Consider the following 20,403-nt stretch of genomic DNA (forward strand, 5'->3'; position numbering starts at 1 on the left):
CTTTATTTGTTTTAACGGTGTTTATGGCAGACATGTTCAAGACATATTATACCTTTATTAATAGGTTAGAACAATCTTTTTTCAGGCTCACTCACTTATGTTGTATGAAAGTGCCTGCAGAGATATTATTCCAGACATATGTTACCTTTCTTAATGGGTTACTACATTCTTTTTCTGCCTCTCTGACGTTTTTATCTGGCAGTACATGCAGAGGACTTATTCAGGCAATTATATGGCTGTTTTATTGGACTACAACACATTCTTTCATGCTCTCAAAAAATATTTTATATAACAATACATGCAGAACAATCACTAACCTGCCTGGTGGTGCAACCTTAGCAGCCTATCAACAAAGGCTTGCTGATTCGTAACACGGTCACCTGCAGCTGTAAAGTAAATTAAGGGATATTGAAACATATCTATCCATTCTACATACTCCATTATCAATTCTTACATACTGCATTCCATGGCTACATACTCAGTTGTGGGGCATCCTGCATCTCACGGGCCTCCTGTATCCACTGGTTCAGGTGGTCCTGCTTTCATCTCTTCAGGTCTGCATGGTGGTGACAGACCTGCTCATCAGTCCGGGGAACGCCTGTGGCACTGGTGAGGTCATGAGCTAACCAGTTCCAAGCCTCTGCCTTGTACTCCGTCCCTTGGAAATGGCCCTGTAAGAGTCTTGACTCGTGACGGTGGACAAGGAGCCAAACCATGTATTTGGACTCCTCGATGCCCCAACGTTGCGCTCGGAAGCGTAAACCCTCTCCTACACCTGCCATTCTGACTGCAAATGTGTGCTACAATCAGTTATGGTGAGTATTTCCGGATATGGGGCTTAAATATGCCGCATTTCCCACACTTTTTTGTGATTGGCCATTTTGTAAAATTTTTGGCTGACTGCAGACCTGCTTAGTAATGGTTAAACTACCATTCGTAAGTATATGAATGTTAATAGTGGCTGCTTCCCCTATGTTGTCATGGCTTAGTGGTTCTGTACTTTGATTATGATGCACAGGGTCCTGGGTTCGAACCTTGTCATTCCTTTATTTTAATACTGTCTAGACAGGCTAGGGGGTGCGGGTGCGTTTAAGCAACTTAGCTCTACGTTGCTCCCCGGTGCCCTGGTTGGCACGGCGTGCACCTCCGCGCAAATCGACTGCGCTGGGTAAAGTGCCATTTAGCTATGGGCAACTATTTTGTGCTGGCTAAAGCGCTATTTCGCTATGGGCAACTATTTTGCACTGGGTAAAGTGCTATTTAGCAATGGGCAACTATTTTGCGCTGGGAAAAGCGCGAGTTACCCAGGGGCAAATATATTGCGCTGGGTGAAGCGCTGCTTAACTGCAGGCAATTTTATATTGGGATCCTTTAAAATATTTCTTTTATTCACTGATACACTGGCCATTTCACTGCTTTTTAGTTATGTTTAAACATATATGTTAGGTATTATTCCATATACTGATTTAAAAAATAAATACAAAAGGGAGTGGTGGGACTCGAACCGTGAATGCCCCTTCTTTGTGCGAATGCTCTACCATTACGCTGTTGCTATTTCCTGTGATTTGCATAAACATTCTTTCTTATGCTCTTCCATGTCAGACTTGCTAACTGTAGCTAAGCAATGGGCACACCCGCGCACACACGTGCAAATACGGGCAGCTATATCGTGGATTTAAATAAAAAATTATAATTATTTACTTTATAAAAGTGTGATGGGGGTTTACAGTGTCAGGGAGTGTGGTGTTGGATGCAAGTACATTTGAGCGAACTCGCTCTTGTGTGTTGACATTATGCTTTTTAAAACCTTGCAGGGGCATGCACATTTGGACTGCTCGGCAGTCGGACATGCCCCCTGCTTTCCTACTCAGTCCGTGTAAGAGTTACGGTTGAGTCAGCGTGCCCTCATGAATATTCATGGCACACTGACGTCAAACCGTTCAACTGCAGCCTCCAAGTAAGACTTATTAAGTCTTACACGGAGGATTAGTAAATCTGGGGGATACCCTTTGCTTATTTTGCATGCAACTGCCATTTTTGTTTGAGGCACTATACAGTTATCTATAACTGTTCTTTGTACAAGCAACATCTGCATATTGATATTACAGACCAATCTAATGTCAGAGAATACCTGAGAAAGAACTCGTGTGCGTGTGTGTGTGTGTGTGTGTGTGTGTGTGTGTGTGTGTGTGTGTGTGTGTATATATATATATATATATATATATATACATATATATATGTTCCAAAACTTCAAATTTTTTTATGGTTGAGACCTTAAGTTTGAAGTTTTGGAACTTTGATTTGTTTAAATGGAGATCAAAGTGCAGCATGGAATGGGAAATTTACTGTTTTCCTCACTATAGTGAGATCTTGGAGTTGGTATATTTAATTAGCAGAGGGTTGCAAGAACTTAAAAAAATTGTTTTTATTTTTTTTTTCAAAATTTCGAAGTTCCAAGACTTTGATCTTATGGTCCCGGCCATAAGAAATTTGAAGTTTTGGAACTTTGAGCTTTAAAAGTAGACCCATATCTATATATATATATATATATATATATATATATATATATATATATATATATATATGTAAATATATACCTATCTATCTATATAGACAGATAGATATATGCACACACACACATTTATCTTGCTAATATTTAGGCTTCTGTAACATCTTTCTCGTTACCACCACCACTTCATTGTATTCCAGCTTCAGAGTTCTTGATGTTTATTTATGAAAAGCTGTCCAACAGCAATTCATAGGATCATAGGACGTTACTTGGCTATTGGCCCTGAGGCCCTTAAAAGCCTAGCCAAGAATTTAGCCCATGTTCCAACAAGTTAGCACCCTATGCCACTGTCCAGCAGGGACACAATTGGAATTCTAGGGGTGCATTTTCTGTTCCCCATCCAGTTATTCAGGTTGCGCTTAAAAGGATTTAATGGGGTACTCTGCTTTCTGTGGAAAGGGAGTCTATTCCACAAAAGAGGGAGTTTCTGGGACACAAATCTGTCTTGACAACAAGTCCTATTGATGTCACAGACCAGGTTGAGGTCACACATGTGAGTTACTCATGTGGAGCTTGACTTGCGGATATGCAGCAGTCCCATCAGGGCGGGGTCTGAGATTGCTTTGTATGCCAGACAGAGGTCACCTCTGAGGAGTCTGTAGGAGACTGAGTAGAGGGACAAGACTTTTAGCCTATCTGTGTAGGGTAGATGCTTGAGGCCCTAGATTCTCTGGGTGAGGAATCCCTGTGGTCTAGCCAGCTGCTGCATGTGCTTTGTGAGGTACATGCCTAAAGGGGCATTGTATTCAATAATCAGACTTATAAGGGAAGAATACAGGGATGTTATGATCACCTTATCCCTGGATGAGATACCCTTACTAATGAGGTGGGCCATGTAGAAAGCTTTCCATACAAAGGAGGCAATATGGTGGTCAAAAGTTAGTTTGCTATCAACCTTGGTTCCCACGTCTCTCATGACTGATTGCGTGCTTAGTGCCTTATTATCAATGTGATAATTTGTGAGGATGTCATTCTCCTCAAAAGGGATGATGATGCATATTTTGGCATTCAGTTTGAGGCCATGTTTCTGGCACCAGTCATTTGTTTTGGTGAGACCATCTTGGAAGATGTCCACATCACTAGGGGAATTGATGACAGCACCCAGCTTGCAGTCATCTGCAAACTTGGTCAGCCATAGCCCACTAGATTTGGCCTGCACCTCTGAGAAGTATATCCCAAACAGCAGAGGCCCCAAGACCAATCCCTGGGTACACCTCTTGTTACGGGTCTACTACTTGAGATGACTTCCCCTATTTTGACTAGGTGGGTTCTATCAGTGAGCCAGTTTGCTATGTATCTGGTAACATATGGATTGGTGCCTAGTTGAGAGAGATTATCTATTATACTTGAGTGGAGAATAATATTGAAGGCCTTGGCCAGGTCAGGATAGGTGGTGGGCACCATCTTCCCCTCATCTGTGGCCTTGGTGACTGTCTCGACCAAATTAAACAGGCATGACCTCCTCTTCACAAAACCAAACTATGTGGGATTAAGTGTCTGGAGGTTGCCAATGTCCTTGTTAATGGAGGTCCATGATAATTCGTTCCATGGCCTTGCCGATCAGGCTAGTTAGGCTGATAAATCTGTAATTTCCTGGACTGGTGGATGCTCCACCTTTGTGGTGGTGTGGTAGTATCTGAATTGTGTGGTTTCTCAGCACCTCAGCTGTAAAAACAGCATTTTTACATTAACTGTTTTTTTCTGATTGCATTCTTGTGGTAGAATTGTGCTGTAGCAAACCCATCTGAATTGGGGGCTGCTGGCTGAAAGCTTATTGTGTGTTTTCCTAACAGATCTGTAGGCCTTGCTGTTGTAAAACATGTTTTTCTGATTCTGCATAAGCCAGTGTTTGCCCTAGGCTGCTCTCCTTGCAGCAGCAATTAGCAGTGCCCTGTATAGATGCAAATGATATCAAGTTAAAATTTCCCTTAAAAAACTATCTGTGCAACCTTCCCCAGTTCCCCTGCTGCTCTAGGAACATCTTAATTGCACACAGAGCAGCGTAGTGCCCATTCTTTGTCTGTGTGCTATCATACCAGTCCAGTTAAATATCCTTACTCTTCTTGCTGGTTAAACCCATAGTAAAAATCTGAAACCATGGATAGGCACTTTCCTTCTACCTCTGTGGCCAGCCTGGTGGACATGGACATCCTGAGGCAATGTAGCAATTGTGTCATGTATACTGACAACCACTCAATCCTGAAACAAACACAGTATTTGAAAGATGTAGTTACATTATGAAAACTGAGACATGACTCTCACATACTGACAAATTAAGTGACAAACAGGTTGTCAGACATGCACATCATATCCCTCACTAAATAAGGTTTCAACACTTAAACCCACATATGCGAAGGTACTCAAAAGTAACTTACCAAAATCTCAGAGGCCTCCCATATGCTGCCCTCAGAAACCATGTGCAGACAAAACCAAATCAACACCAACCACTATACATAAAAATACACATCCCAATGTATCCATAAGCAAGCCCCTAAGGTGAAACTCCACACATTCAAACATCTTGGTCATAAGAGACTCCATTTTGAGACACATGAATGCCTCCCTCACCAGGTTGGATAAAGAAAAGGTTACAGTCAGTTGCCTGCCAGGGACCAAGATTTGCCAGATCACACAGGTGCTCTGGTCACTCAACCACAAGTACCAGTATGACTCACTCATAGTCCATGTGGATGTGAATGACCTGAGACATACCTCCCTGGACTATATGAAAAGACATATGATGGACATCTCTGAATATATGTCACAGGCTGGTATGAGCCTCACATTGAGCAGCATTCTACCCTCGCCAAGAGTGATATCACAGTACAAACAGAAAATGATTGACTTCAGTAACTGCCTTAGCTACTGTTGTCATTCCAATTGGATCTAGTATTTGTCAGCCTAGGAAAACAGGATTGACAGACCATGCTGTTTGCCAGAGATGGTCTGCACCTGTTGCTACTAGGCTTTCAAATACTGGCCAAGGAATTAGCCACTCTCATAGTGCCTTTTTGAGTCAGTGCCAAACCAACAGACCTGCCAGTATAACAAATTCTTCTAATGCCAAGCTGAAAGTACTACTGATCAATGCTAGGAGTCTTAACAAGAAACTGCACTCCCTGGAAGATCTCCTTGCCCTGTGGAATGCTGATGTCTGTGCAGTTACAGATACATGGTTCAAGGCTGCAGATAGCACTCCAGAAGTGCAAAGCTTCAATGCCTATCACTCATTCAGACCACCCTCTGAAAAGGAGAAAATGAAAGGAGGAGGTGTTTCAATTTACATAAAAAGCAATCACACCTCTAGATTGGTCAAGCAGGATAACTCACTCAAGTTACTCCATGTCTAGCTGACCATAAGCAAAATCCCCCATCATATCATCATTAGCTACAGGTTCCCAACCATAAACCATGAAAACCACTCTACATACCTGAACTTACTAGAATCAATTACCATTCAACCCAATACACTACTCATGGGCTATTTTAACAACCCCTCCATAAACTAGGAAACATATACAATCACCAACATGCAGACTCAGTGATTCTTGGAATTTGTCAATGAAAATCCTCTGAAACAGCTAGTTTGCACTCCCACTAGGGGCTCAGATTTCCTTGACATAGTACTCAGAAATATGGGTGAGTATTGCACCCCCCCCCCAGTATAATGTCCTCATTGGTAAGATGGGATCATTAATTGGCCTCCTTTGAAATAAAGGTAACAGTAGTACCCCCAGCAAATCTTAAAACCCTAAAGAATTTTTCCACTGCAAATTACTTTCTGTTAAATGATAGCATAGGTAATTTTAAAGCTCCCACTAATCCCAGAATTATGGTGGTCTATGGAGAAGTATACACAAGTGCCCTGTACAACCACTTAAACTACATAGAAACAGAAGTGTCTGACTGACCTAAACCCAGGTCTAGTCAGAAAAACAAGCCACCCTAGTGGACTCCTGGCATAAATAGACTATACAACAGAAGGAAGAAATTCCTGTCTAGAAACAAGTGGGAGGGAGCACAAAAGAGAGAAAGTCCTTCATTAGTTTCAACAGACAAATCAGAGAAGTGCTCAAGTCTAAAAGCTAGATACAAGACAAAAATAGCCTCTGAAGTAAAGGATAACCACAAAGCATTTTTTTAGTTATGCCCAAAATCTTAAGTAAAAAACTCAACAACATGCTGAGCTGGCTGTAGATGGAACTACCTATACTCAGCAAGAAGAAATAGTAAACCTGCTGGCCAATAAATTCATCTCATATTTCACCCATTCATCACCCCCGGTTACTATCCACAAAATTATCCACTACCATTCCTTTGCCTATTATCACAAAAGAACAGATCATTACTTGAGCTCTCTAAAGCTTGAAACATCGCATCAATGGGCCCCGATGGAATCCCAGGGTGCCTATTAAATAGCCTGAAACATGACCTAGTTAACCCACTTGGATCTTAATTTAACCACAGTCTCCAGACAGGCTTTATCCCTGTAGAGTGAAGGACAGCAACTGTGATCCCTCTGCACAAGGGGGGGCCATCAACTGAGCCAGGAAACTACGACCCATAAGTATGACTGGACTCCTGTGCAAGACTATGGAAAGGATAATCATGGGTCTGATTAACAATGACAGAGGAAATCTCCAGACTCTAGAGCCAACCTAGTCTGGGTTTGTCAAGGATAGATCCTGCCTACTCAGTGTGGCAGACTTTGAGAAGGTCACTAAGGCCATGGATGAGGGTAAGACAATGCCTATCACCTACCTTAACCTGGCCAGGATTTTCATACAATACCAATCTTGGGTATTACAGATAAATTCACAAAATTGGGCATAAATCTCTACATCATGAGATGGGTAGCCAAATGGCTCACAGACAGGACACGTTGTTAGAGTGGGGAAATCCACATCCAGCAGGAGATCGGTCACCAGTACAGTATCACAGAGCTCAGTGCTGAGCCCTCTCCTGTTTGGGAAATACTTCTCAGATGTCAAGGCAAATGTAGATGGCCTTTGGATGACACGTTTGCTCATGATTGCAAGTCAGGGGCAATCATTGACTCCCCAAATGATGGTCTGATGAAGACTAATGATTGATGTCAGAGCCATGTCCTCAAACTAAGTAAGAACAAGTGCATAATAATACCCTTTGGGACATCAAATACCCCTGTAAATTACAACATTGATAGCATCTCCCTAAGAGGGGATCCGATGGTGAGAGATAGGTAGTAATATGAAGTTTGACCATCATGTGTCCATGGTGGTGAGGGAATCCTTCTGTTTGGCTCATCTTATAAATAAGGTCATGGTATTCAAATCTAAGGATGCAATATTACCACTGTTTTAAGCCCTCATTAGACCAATAATCGATTAACAGCAAACAGCAAAAACTATGCTTTGGAACTGAAGTACTCCACAGCCACACAAAGCAAAAATCCAAAAAAACAATCAAGGAGTACACCGCAAAATCTTTTAATAGTATGACAGCAGATAAAATGCAAAGCTTTCGAGCAAAGCTCTTTTTGAATGCATATCCACAATACTGAATGCAGTCATATTTAAATAAGTGACCATCCAATCAAAATCCCACTAAACACATGATACGAAGAATTAAAAAGTCAGACACTGAAATTAAAGTTATATGAACAAATATATATAACATTTTTTTTATTATTTTTCTAACCATACAAACAGTAGCAAGGTTACATAGAAATATATATATTTACACGCACACAAACATACACACACACACACACACACACACACACACACACACACACACACACACACACACACACACCAGTTAAATACAATCATGTTTAAATTTAAGTCTAGGTTTTAAGCTATTCTGACTATTTAGTTCTGGGCTACTGTTCATTGAGAAGTTTAATATCAGCCCCTCGTTTTCTCACATGCACTACCTAAATAACACAGAATTTAAAACAATGAGAACTTCCCATAGTCTGAATATGCTTAAACAACACATTACTTTCAACTCCTCTCCTTATCTCAGACAAGTGTGAGCAAATCCTATGTTTCAATTTCAAACTAGATTTTCCAATATCAAAACAATTACAGGCTATGCAGTTAACAAAGTATACTACATTTTCTGTTTGATATGTAGCATAGACTCTAAATTCAAACCTAAGTTTGGAAATAGGGTGCTCAAAATAGCATCTGTATTAATCTCACTACAATAACTACAATTATAACAAGGGTAGGTCCCTTTAGTGGCTCTGGCTACACGCTTATTATTAGAGTGCATGTTTTTATAATATAAAAGCTGTTTCAAAATTTTCTCCCTTTTAAGTGCAAACATTGGTCTGTCACCAATCATATCCTTAACTACAGAATTAGACATTAAAATAGGCCAATTCTTCATAATATTCTGTTTAATTGATAGTGCATGCCTATTATATTTCATCAGATACCTAATAGACCTATTTTGAGGTGTAACATTCCTACTAGTGTTATTAGTGTCATTAACATCAACACACCTCTGAAATGGTCTTCCTATATCTGTTCACTTTCTCATGACTGAAGATCTCATTTCACTCAACAATTTCTCATTATAACCTCTACATCGAAAATCTATAGTCATATTATTCAATTCGTGACAAAATTCATCATCTTTAGCATTTAATCCACTGGCACACAAAAATTACCTATATACTATGCTCTTAAATATAAAACCAGGATGCATACTCTTAGAATGAACATAATATGTAGCCTGTACATTTTTCTTAAATATAGCTGTATCAAAACAAGCTTCTTGAATACTAACAGTTAAATCTAAAAAATTAATCTTATCAATATAATAATTCATATCAAATACAAGAAATTGTGTATTTTGATGTAAATAATCAATATATGGTTTTAAACAATCAATATATGTTTTTTAAACTACCAATATTAAAGAATACATCTACAAAGTGTGTAAAAAATACAAGGTTATGATTCCTAATTGATATGGGATCATTAGTTTCAAAAATGAAATACTCTTTCCATCACGCTAAAATTAAGTTAGCGTATATATTTGTAACTGGGATGCCCATTGCCACTCCCAGTTGTAGATGATATAGTTCATTATTATACATAAAGATGTTGTTCTCCAGCATGGTTTCTAACATTAAACTTATCAGTTCTATCTTATATGATGTAAATTGGCTGTGTATACCTAGAAATAATAGATTATGATGCACCCTTTGGCATGTACCTCACCAGACACCTGCAACATTTTGAGCATCCTCAGAGGTTTCTCACCAAAAAAAAAAAAAAAAAATACAAGGTATAACCAACATGTCCTATGTGGACTGATGAAAAGCCCTATCACTGTATTCAATATCCTACCAATTATTGAGAGGTGATCTGTGTCTGACCTGCAAGGCAGTCTCTGATCCTGCCCTGATGGAAATGTTGCATATTTGCAAAACTAACTGCACTGGGGTTACCCACTCCAAAGATCTTAACCTGATCTCTGACATAAATAGATCATACTGGAGAAACAGATACATGCCCAAGAGATTGTCCCTCCTCTAGAATAGGCTTCCTATTCACATGAAGCAGAGCCCTTCTCTGATCATCTTCAAGCACAATCTGGACTGATGAATGGTTAATCGCAAATTCACTCCTGGGGTGGCTGGCACCCATGTCCCTTATGGACAGAGGCAGTCTGTAAAAATAGTCAAAACCCCACTTGCTGACCCTTGATTTATGTCCCCTAGGGTTAGAAAAACTGAGTAAAATCTGGATAAAACTGATTAGGTTTGTAAGGGCTCTTGAGCTATTAGCCGAGCAATTTCCTTTGAACCTATAAAACAATGAATCAGTGGTCAGGCCTAAAATTAAAATTCCATAAAATGTCACACTTTTGCAATATCCAGGGAAGCATAACCCCAGTATTTTCCACTATTTCCCAAAAAAATGGAAATCTATGTCCTTGTTTATAATGATAGCTACTAAGACAAATAAAACCTGGCAGAAGATTTACTTTTCTTTAGTGCTCAATATGGCAAGTGTACAGGTAATTATAATTAATTAATTGTCTGCCTTTTACAGAATACCTTTATTTATTTTTACTCTGTAGACTATTGGTCTTGATAAAGCATTTGGCTATAATTATCTGCATTTCCACATTTGTTGGAAGTCTCCTTCTTGAAGATTACTACTCAAATCTTCCCCTATTGTTAATGATCTTATCAACCTATAATGACATGGTGGAAGAGAGTAGAAAATTAGAAGTGTTTAATAAAATTCAATTGTTTTGGTAAGAAAAAATGTAGTTTGCTAAATATGTTGTTATTACTGTTAGGACATTGCAATTATAGGTGAAATATCCCAGAGCTCCTCAGAGGCTGAGTATGATTAGTACTGTTGCGGTGGTAGTATATTTGGAAGAAGAGATATTTGGTGAAGTGCACCGCAAATTATGGTACAGGTATATCCAAAATTGTTCTCTATGTTCTCATTATTGAACTATTTCACAGTCTTCCTCTCTTTTCCATTCTGCTACAGGAAGTATCCGATAGTGTGTACCTATTTTTACTTAACTTGGAGTGTTTCCCATATTTAAAAATATTTTGTACAGCATTAATCACGATTGCTGTTTTAAAAGGAGTGTCATGTTTAAATGGTGATGTAAATGCATTGACATTCCAATCATAGAATAAGTTACCCTAATTCTTCATACTCTGTCCATAATTTGATATGGGTTTGCTGCCTGCTGCAGAACTCTTTCATATACACATACACTGTCACCACTGAAGTTTAGATTAGTAAGGCCAACAATGTCATGTAATTCAAAATAAAGAAGATAGGTTAATCTTCTCATACAAGATTTAAACACAGAGACATAACCTCGCCTATAACTTCTATGCTACATCAGTGCCAGTGCTGTGTCTTCCATACAGTTTTATGTAAGATTCCATTATCCCACTCAGCCTCCCCCAGGTAAGGATACCACATTCCCTTTGTTTAAGCTCCCCAAACACTTTAGGTCGGTGCAAGAGCTTTTCAAGACCATAGTATTGTGATTACTTGTAGCATGTTATTTCCTCTGCACAGACCCACATTCGCTTTGTATCACGATTAAACATTTTCTTAACTATTACAGAGAAAAGGAAAGAGAAAATTATATTGTATCCTTCACAACATTCTTTTTTTAGCTTACAACAGATGATAATGAATGGAGGCAATGATAAAAAAGCAATACTTCACTCACAGTTAGAAAATTTAAATTGGCACTGACATAAGCATTACATTTATTACGCATTTCTTGTTAATATGAAGAAATGATGCAGGACAAACTGGCAGGCACTTTAATAGCATTAGTTTGTAATGGAACAGCTGTTGTGGTATCTTTCTGGTTTGAAAACTGAAATGTGGGTTGGGTCTGGACTAGTTGTTGTCATAATTGTTTTGTCTGAAACTATACTGGTTAACAAACCGTTTAAATAAGCCTGTGGGCACTGCATTACATTATAATTAAATACTGGGGTATTTGAGATTTCAGTGAAGTAGAACAGGATACCTTATCCAAGTATAACTTTTCACTACTACAGTAGGATTTGTTCCCTGGTGTACCTGCCTGGCCTCTGTCTGCATGAAAAATCACTGAACAAATAAGCAGTCTAAGCAACAGGCTCCCTTTGCAGAAATGAGGCTGAAATAGGGAGTGGTGATTATCAGTCAGTGACAAAAGAAAAAGAGGAGGGGCATACTTGAGCCTGGGATGAGGAAGTAAGAACAGGAAATGTAAAATATGTAAATATCACTCTTTCCTTGACTGAAAGAGCTGCCTTGAATCAGTCCCTGGAATTCTGAAAGGCCTACTGAGATGCCAAAGCCTTTACCTTATGTTTCTTGATGGAGATAAGCCAGTCCAGTTCAGGCACCAATCTCCTACCACAGTTTTCCCTGACAGAGGCCATATCACAGACAATGGTTTTGTTAGTGAATCTGCATACTAATGAGGTCAGCCAATAAAGTAGCTAATGCAAATTAGCTATGTGCTCTACCTTAGAAATATTGGTGTCTCCCAATTAACTTTGTAGAGTGATTCAGAGAGGAAAAATTCAACACTGAATATGTGTGTGTGTGTGTGTGTGTGTGTGTGTGTGTGTGTGTGTGTGTGTGTGTGTGTGTGTGTGTGTGTGTGTGTGTGTGTGCTTGAGGGTTACATATGCTACAACAACATATGGCCTGGTAGGATCAGGAATGACAGTGCAGTTTTGATTCAGAGACATGATAATAAGCCACAAATTATGTGCTTCTCTATGTGGATTTTCAGTGGCTGTAATTAGAGAATCTGTCTTTTGTGGTAATTGATCAACTCACATTGGCCAATCATAATTGGTAGAATGCCGTATGTTTATGAAAAAGTGTTAGCACCATATTAGAACAAACAGAATATAATGATCAAGCAGATTTTGAGACAAAAACTACAAAAAAGAAAAATAAATAAATAAACATAATAATACAGAACAAATAACTTGTGTTTTATTTTCATAAAGTAAACAGTTTTGTGTATGTAAACCAGATTTCACCAGACTGGTGAAATACTCAACCTGACCTTTATAAAAGTCAAATCAAAAATTGAAATGACAGTAAAGAGCATAGGGCCAATCCTTTAAAAGTGGAAATGTGTTAGAAAAGTAAATCATACTAAACTCAATGAAATCCCTTAATAAGTATGCATATAAGTATAAAAAGTAAATGAATGTAAAGTCCTTCCTCATGGGAGAATATTAAGTTCACCATGAATACAGCAAAAACAAAGCATCCTTGGGGAAGCAACCATGTTAATGCAGCTCTGTCACCCGCAGAGGAGCAGGAACAATGTTATGCTTAACAGCAGTGCAAAGATTTATATATTTATTTGAACTATTAAATTATAACTAAAATAATCTAAATTTATTTGGAGTTTTAACATGATTCTCTAATAACTGTTTATTCATGATAAGTAAAAGCCTTTATTTTTTCGTTATAAAAGGGATATGAGTCTATCTGTTTTCATAAATATTTTCTTTGATAGTAAGCTGGAAAACAAACATTTTAAATAAGCTTGTGTGATTGTTATTTTATATCAGAATAAATTAGTAGGGTATTAGGGATTACAGTCAAATTCTGAGGAAGCAATAATAAAGGTACAGTACCTTTTCACTGTAAAACCTTTTTGTGGACTAGTCATCAGGAAAATAATATTTATAAGAACTGCTTCTGTCTGCTGAAATGAACTTGCTCTGTGTATTCAAAATCAAAAAGTCTGGCAGAATTTCAAATAAAAATAAAGAAATACATTTTTTTCCAGAATATTGAACACCTCTTTAATCTTATCACATCGGCGAACATGTTACTCTTGATGTGATGTTCAAACACTGAAATGAATTTCTGCAATATATTATACCTTCTTTCTTTTGTACCTTAACTGTTTGTAAAAAGCCTACTTTTTTATACTTACAGCTCATAATTCTATTTGAACAAACCTTAAATAAATGATATTGAAAATGTAATTTACTCGGTTTATTAGTTTTGTTTTATGAGCAAATAAACAGGATTAATAGATACATAGATGAATAGATGGGGGGAGAGAGAGAGGTAACTGTTAGAGTAAGCACAGCTGAAAATGATCACTGAACTTTCTATAATTTAAATGTTAGCCAGTACTTACATTTTCTTAAGAATTAAGTTATTATTTATGCATACTTAGAAATGTATCAGTTTATCCATTCCACAGAAATACATTCCTCCCACTACATCTTAGCCACATTAACAATGTCCCAAACCTTTCTCATAACAAGAACCATTTAAGCAGCATGTGTTTATGTATTTCAGTAAGTTTTCTTTAGAAATAAAAATAATACACTTAATGGCTATTTTAAAATCTAAGCTGTCTATGCAAGAAATTCATTCTCGACAATGTGTATGGTAGATGGTTCAGATGTCAGCTAGATGGTCATGTGGTACTTATCATTTCCACATGCCTAACAATACTAGTATATTAGAGTGGTAATGGTGTGCTACATCACAGCTTATGGATTTCGTGTCTCACCTACACTAAGTGTGGAGTAAGAATCAGCCCATGGTTCAGTGCACGTACAAATACCATGGAAGTCATAAACTGCAAAGGAAATTTACTGTTGGTGACAATTGCATTAAGAGAATAATTTGCAAAACTTCAAAGAATTAAGATGCCAGTGTTTTTTGAAAAGAAAATAATTTAAGAAACATGATTTATTTCTTTTATGTAATGGATTACATTAATCTGAGCAGTCATAATATAAATGTTTTCAAAATGCAGCTGTTTATTTTTCTGTTTAGACCTATTTGAATAATGATAATGACCAGGCAGTAGTGGAGATATGCATCACCCGCATTACAACGGCCATCAGGGAAACTCAGACAATAGACAAACATGGAGAAGCACTAGCCACTCTTTGGGAATCATGTCTGGAACATAATCTAAATCCTGTGCTAAAAGATGAAGATACGCCACATGCGAAAATTGCTTCAGATATTATGAGCTGCATTTTACAGGTAAGGAAAAATCTCATCGCATAAAATGTGTTAAATTGTATTTTAATAACAAATGTTAACAGTGATGTACAGGCCTATGAAGGTGATGCCTTTTTAAAGTCAAAATATAAGGTACTGTTATACGAAACCCTACAACCAGTGCAGTGATTAAATGAATCACAGACTAGGGCTAATTTTCTCTGTATTATAATGGGTACTATTTGTTTTTTAGTCAGTGCATTAAAGGTTATAGTTTATTTCTCAGCCAGTTCATTCACTTTTGAGGTTGAATATTTAGACAAGAACAGAATAGTGCTGCACAGAGTTAGCTAAAACAGATAAAAAAAAATGCAAACCAAATAATGAGGCTTTGTGCAAAATGTTCTGCATTGATGCTACTATGTACTAATTCATATTTATTGCTGTAGTCAGTTGTGAGTAGGTCATTTTTTAGACTGAATGCTCAAACCATACTTCAGTATTTAGAAATCATTCTGAGCAAACCTTTTTTATTTCTTTTAAGTTTAACTCAAGTGCATTTGTAAAAGTATGACTATACTTTAAGCTATTTAGAACAAAAAGTAAAGTACAAACTACATTATAGATACTTCTTGCAGAATTTCCTTTTCTGCATTGAGTTTTTATTATATCACTGAGTAGCTCATGAAAGCTTTCATTTCCTTTTTTTTAATATGCATACTTCCCTAATTACCTCTCCTAAACTACTACATGCCAGATTGTGTAAACTGTTTTAGTGATAGCATCCATGCTGGGAGTTTCTTGAGCTATCCAAACTTTTCACGACTGTCACCACGATTCACTTTTCCACATGCTAATAATATTTTAAGTCTAATCCATCCATCCATCTGTCCATTGATCCATAACCCTTTTTTCCCATTTTGTTCACCCGGAGTTGGGTATCATATCAACAATGGCCATCATCTAAAGTCAATGTTCACACTGCTGAGCAGTTAGCCCTGCAGTGGTTGTTCTTCTCTACCACACACACACACACACACACACACACACACACACACACACACACACACACACACACACACACACACACACACACACACACACACACACACACACACACACACGCACGCACACACACACACACACACACACACACACACACACAAATGCCTATTCACATCTATTGCCATTTTGCACCTACATCTTTATTTCAGTATAATGTTACACTTTTAACAAATCCATGCCTCTTGGTAATTCTCATGATTTTATAAATTATGTACTTTACATAAGTAGGCTGGTAACTTCTAGGATATTGCATTTAGTGATATTGGTAACAGAAACTGCTTATTCATCACTGAAGCCTTCTAAGATAAGAATGTAATCCAATAAATATAAATATTACTTCACACAGAACTGTGTTTTCCTCTACCATAATTGAACTAATTACTATGCTCTAATCAGAAGCACAGCTAATAAAGTGATAAATGACAGGTCATCTCTGTAGAAGACCCAAGGAGTTCAGATTTCACACAAAAAGAAAAAAAACAGTCTTATAAAACTAGAAGAAATGATCCACCATGGTAAAGAACATAATTGTATCTAGGGAAAACGCATTAACAAAATGTGAAGAAAACATAGCAGCATAGTGAAGACATAAAAGGAAAATATATTTTAGTTATGACAACATGTTTAGGGCACATTCTCCATTTATTTTGTCCAGTATTATAAATACAGACATACAATAAGAGCTCATTAACATTTCAGTGGTGTTTAATTTATTTTTGCACATAATTCTTTCCAAAACAAACTCTGAGATTATTTTGATGAATGCTGCTGATAATTACCATTCCTTCTTGAGGGTCATCTGTCAGCCAAATACATAGTTCAACTACATGCATGCATACTTTTAGACAGCAAGCCTAAATATTATATATCCATAACAAAAATGACAATGGCTCAAAGTAAATACCAAAATTGTAGTATAATCCACTTTGATGGAAGAAATAATTTTGCATCAGAGCATATAATGCATACCCTTACTAACAAAGTGGCTGTTGTATTCTGAGCACATTGTCCAAGCCACCTTTGATTGGAAGGGGCCCTTTTGCACCCTTGTGAGAGAAGTGTGCTGATTGGACCTATCTGGTGGAGGGTGATTGGTCTGGGGTTTGGAGTAAGCATCCTCATTGTTTTTTTTGAGGTTTTTAAAAATGTTTAAAGTTCTTAGCTTCTGGTATTTAAGCCCTGTGTTTGAGTGGGTTTTTGCTTGTTTGCATGTCACCCAGCACCGCTCACTGCCAAACAATTGCACCATAGCTGGATAAATAATTTCACCAATTTTTTCCTTAGGTACAGCTGTAGTACATTAGTGTAGTCCTCATCTTTAGTACATCTCTGGTCCAAGAAGTATTGCTAGTGAGCTGTGACCTATTAAACCCACCAGCCAAAAATTTCATCAGAAATATCCATCTACAGAGCACCTCCTAGATCTTTCCTGAAAGCACCCACTTTGTGATAAAAGTTCTTCAGACCTAGCATTATGGACAGTTGGACTACCCTTGTTTCTCCTGCCACTCTTGTTGACTTGGGTCTCCTGAGGCAGTGTAACAACTGCTTCATGTACACTGATAACCCTCTACTAATAACTCACTCTAGTACAGAGTGCAAGAGATGTATCTGCACCAAGAATCACACTCAAAACAGTACCACTGAAGAGGTTGTCAACTCATCCACCACTGCTCATGCACATAGTACCATGACTCATAGACATAGTATGCATCCAGCACATAGAGCAACATATTCAGAGGTTCTTTCAATAAACTTATTGACACACCAGAGACCTCCAAAACAAAAGACTGCTACAGCTAACACAGTTTCCACAGCACCCAAGACACCTAGCAACATTCTTACCTACCAAGCCCTTAAGGTGTAACACTCAAAAAAAATGTCTTGTCATTGGAGACTCCATAGTGAGACACATGGATGTCCCACTCACCAGGTTAGACAAGGAGAAAGTCATGGTCAGCTGCCTGTCTGGTGCCAGGATTTATCAGATCATGCATCTACTCAAGTCTCTTGGCAACCAGTACCATTATAACTCTGTCGTAGCTCATGTTGGGGTGAATGACCTGAGATGTACCTCACTGGACTTTATGAAGAGAGACATGATTGAACTCTCCAAGTAGGTGTTCCAGGCAGGTATGTTCCTACCCTTGATCAGCATATTACACTCACCTAGAATGATGCCACAGTATAAACAAAAAATGATCGATTTCAGTAATTGGCTTAGTTTTTGGTGTCATTCAAAGGGGATCCAGTTTCTGTCAGCCTGGGATGACATGATCAACAAACCTCGCTGCTTTGCCAGAGACAGTTTGCACTTAGCACCACTAGGCTTTCAACTGTTGACAAAGGCTCTTGCCTCCCCCATAATGGCTTTTTTAGGCAAGGTCTCAAAAACAAAATTGCTGATGTGAAAATTGCCAACATAACAAAATAAAGTTTATGCTGCTAAACGCTAGGACCTTAAACCAAAAGCTGCATATCCTGGAAGCACTTCTATCGCAGGAGAATGGAGATGTCTGTGCAGTCACAGAAACCTGGTTCAAGGCCTCAAAGAGTACCCTAGCCTTGCAAGGCTACAGTGCCTTTCACATCTTTAGACCACAAAATGAACATGTGAGAACCAAAGGAGGCGGTGTTTCTGTCTATATTAGAGATAAATTCACCTCCCAACTAGTTGTACTGCTCAACTCCATGGAGTTACCCCATGTTCAGATTACTGTGGGTAAGACCCCCATTCAAGTCATAACTAGTTATAGATCTCCCTCCATGGATCATGTTGTGCACGAGGCCTACTTGACCAAACCGGAGTCTATCCAAATATTGTCAAACACTCTTTTCATAGGGGATTTCAATTATCCCACCATCAAAAGGGAAAACTACTCTAGCCCTAACTCACTAGTACAAAAGTTCCTTGACTTTGTTAACTCAAATGCCCAGGAACAAGAAGTTCAAACCCCAATAAGAAGAGCAAACATACTAGATCTGATCCTCACTAACATGACAAACAGATGCACAACCGCAACTATTGGACCCTCATTAGTTAAATCCGACCACAGATCAGTTGCCTGTGAACTGGCACTAACATCAGAACTCACAAAGGGCGAAGTCAGACTAAAAAAATTCACCAAAGCAAACTATACCTTCCTAGGGGAAGGTATAAATGCATTCCTAGCCCCACCCCCAGCTGAAAGTGGTAACTACACCGAAGCTTACACTAAAGCCCTGTACAATCACTTATATAAGTGTACAGACTCGGCTGTTCTAGAGAGAATCAAAGCCAGAGCCCCAAGTAAAAAAAAAACAAAATGCCCTGGTGGGCATTTACAACAAATGGAAAAAGTTGCTGTCTAAGAAAACTAAGGCGAGGCCCCAACAATGGAAAAGCACTCTCCTTAGCCAAAACAGGCAAATGATATAACATGTCAAATCCTCTAAGGGTAACATTGAAGAAACATTTAGTAATCACAGTCAAGAATAATCATAAGCCCTTCTACAGGTACATAAATAGCCTAAAAGGTAGGACCCATGCATGTGCCGAACTAGTGACTAACAGTGTCACACACACAGATCCTGCAGAGATAGCAAACCTGCTAGTGGGTCGATTTGGTGAAAATTTCACTCCCTTATCCCCCCCAAACTTATCACAAACCTTGTCCCCACCTTCCCTCCCAACCTATATATCTAAAGAGCAAGTCATTAAAGCCTTGTCTAAGGCAAAAAACAAAGCCTCTATGGGAACCATACGGCATCCCAGGATGTCTTCTAAAGAAACTAAAACATTAACTAGCATCACCATTAAGTACCCTATTCAGTCACAGCCTAATCACTGGCTTTGTTCCTGTGGAATGGAGAACAGCAACAGTTATCCCCCTCCACAAAGGTGGCTTAGCAACATGCCCAGGGAATTATAGACCCATACATCTGACGAGCCTCTTTTGTAAAGCCATGGAACATATCATCAAGGATCTCATAAAAAAGACATAGGTGACCTCTAAACCCTGGATCTGACTCAATTCAGCTCCATCAAGGGCAGATCCCACCTATTAAACCTGGTGGATTTCTTCTAAAGTATGACCAGGGCCATTGCAGAGGGCAAATCTGTGCACACAGCATACTTCAACTTGGCAAAGGCCTTTGACACAATCCCACACTCGGGCATTAGTGATAAACTTAGCAAACTGACTGCAAACCCCTTTGTTGTAAGATGGGTTGCCAACAGGCTTACAATCCGGTCACACGCTATCAAAGTGGGTGATTCTACATCAACCAGCAGACCTGTCA

General features: G+C 38.5%; 1 protein-coding gene across 2 annotated transcripts in view; it reads left to right on the forward strand.

Moving 5' to 3' along the window:
- VEPH1 (ventricular zone expressed PH domain containing 1) overlaps positions 1–20,403 on the forward strand; it is a 4,140,519-nt gene that overhangs the window by 357,889 nt on the left and 3,762,227 nt on the right. For both annotated transcript variants that reach the window (XM_044070483.1, XM_044070484.1), the window contains exon 3: positions 14,884–15,099. In XM_044070483.1, the coding sequence (XP_043926418.1) occupies positions 14,884–15,099 (216 nt within the window). The remainder of the gene's footprint in view (positions 1–14,883; positions 15,100–20,403) is intronic.

Source organism: Protopterus annectens, chromosome 4.part1 (genome assembly GCF_019279795.1).
Source record: "Protopterus annectens isolate FY-2018-M chromosome 4.part1, PAN1.0, whole genome shotgun sequence".
In the NCBI taxonomy this organism is placed as follows: domain Eukaryota; kingdom Metazoa; phylum Chordata; order Ceratodontiformes; family Protopteridae; genus Protopterus; species Protopterus annectens.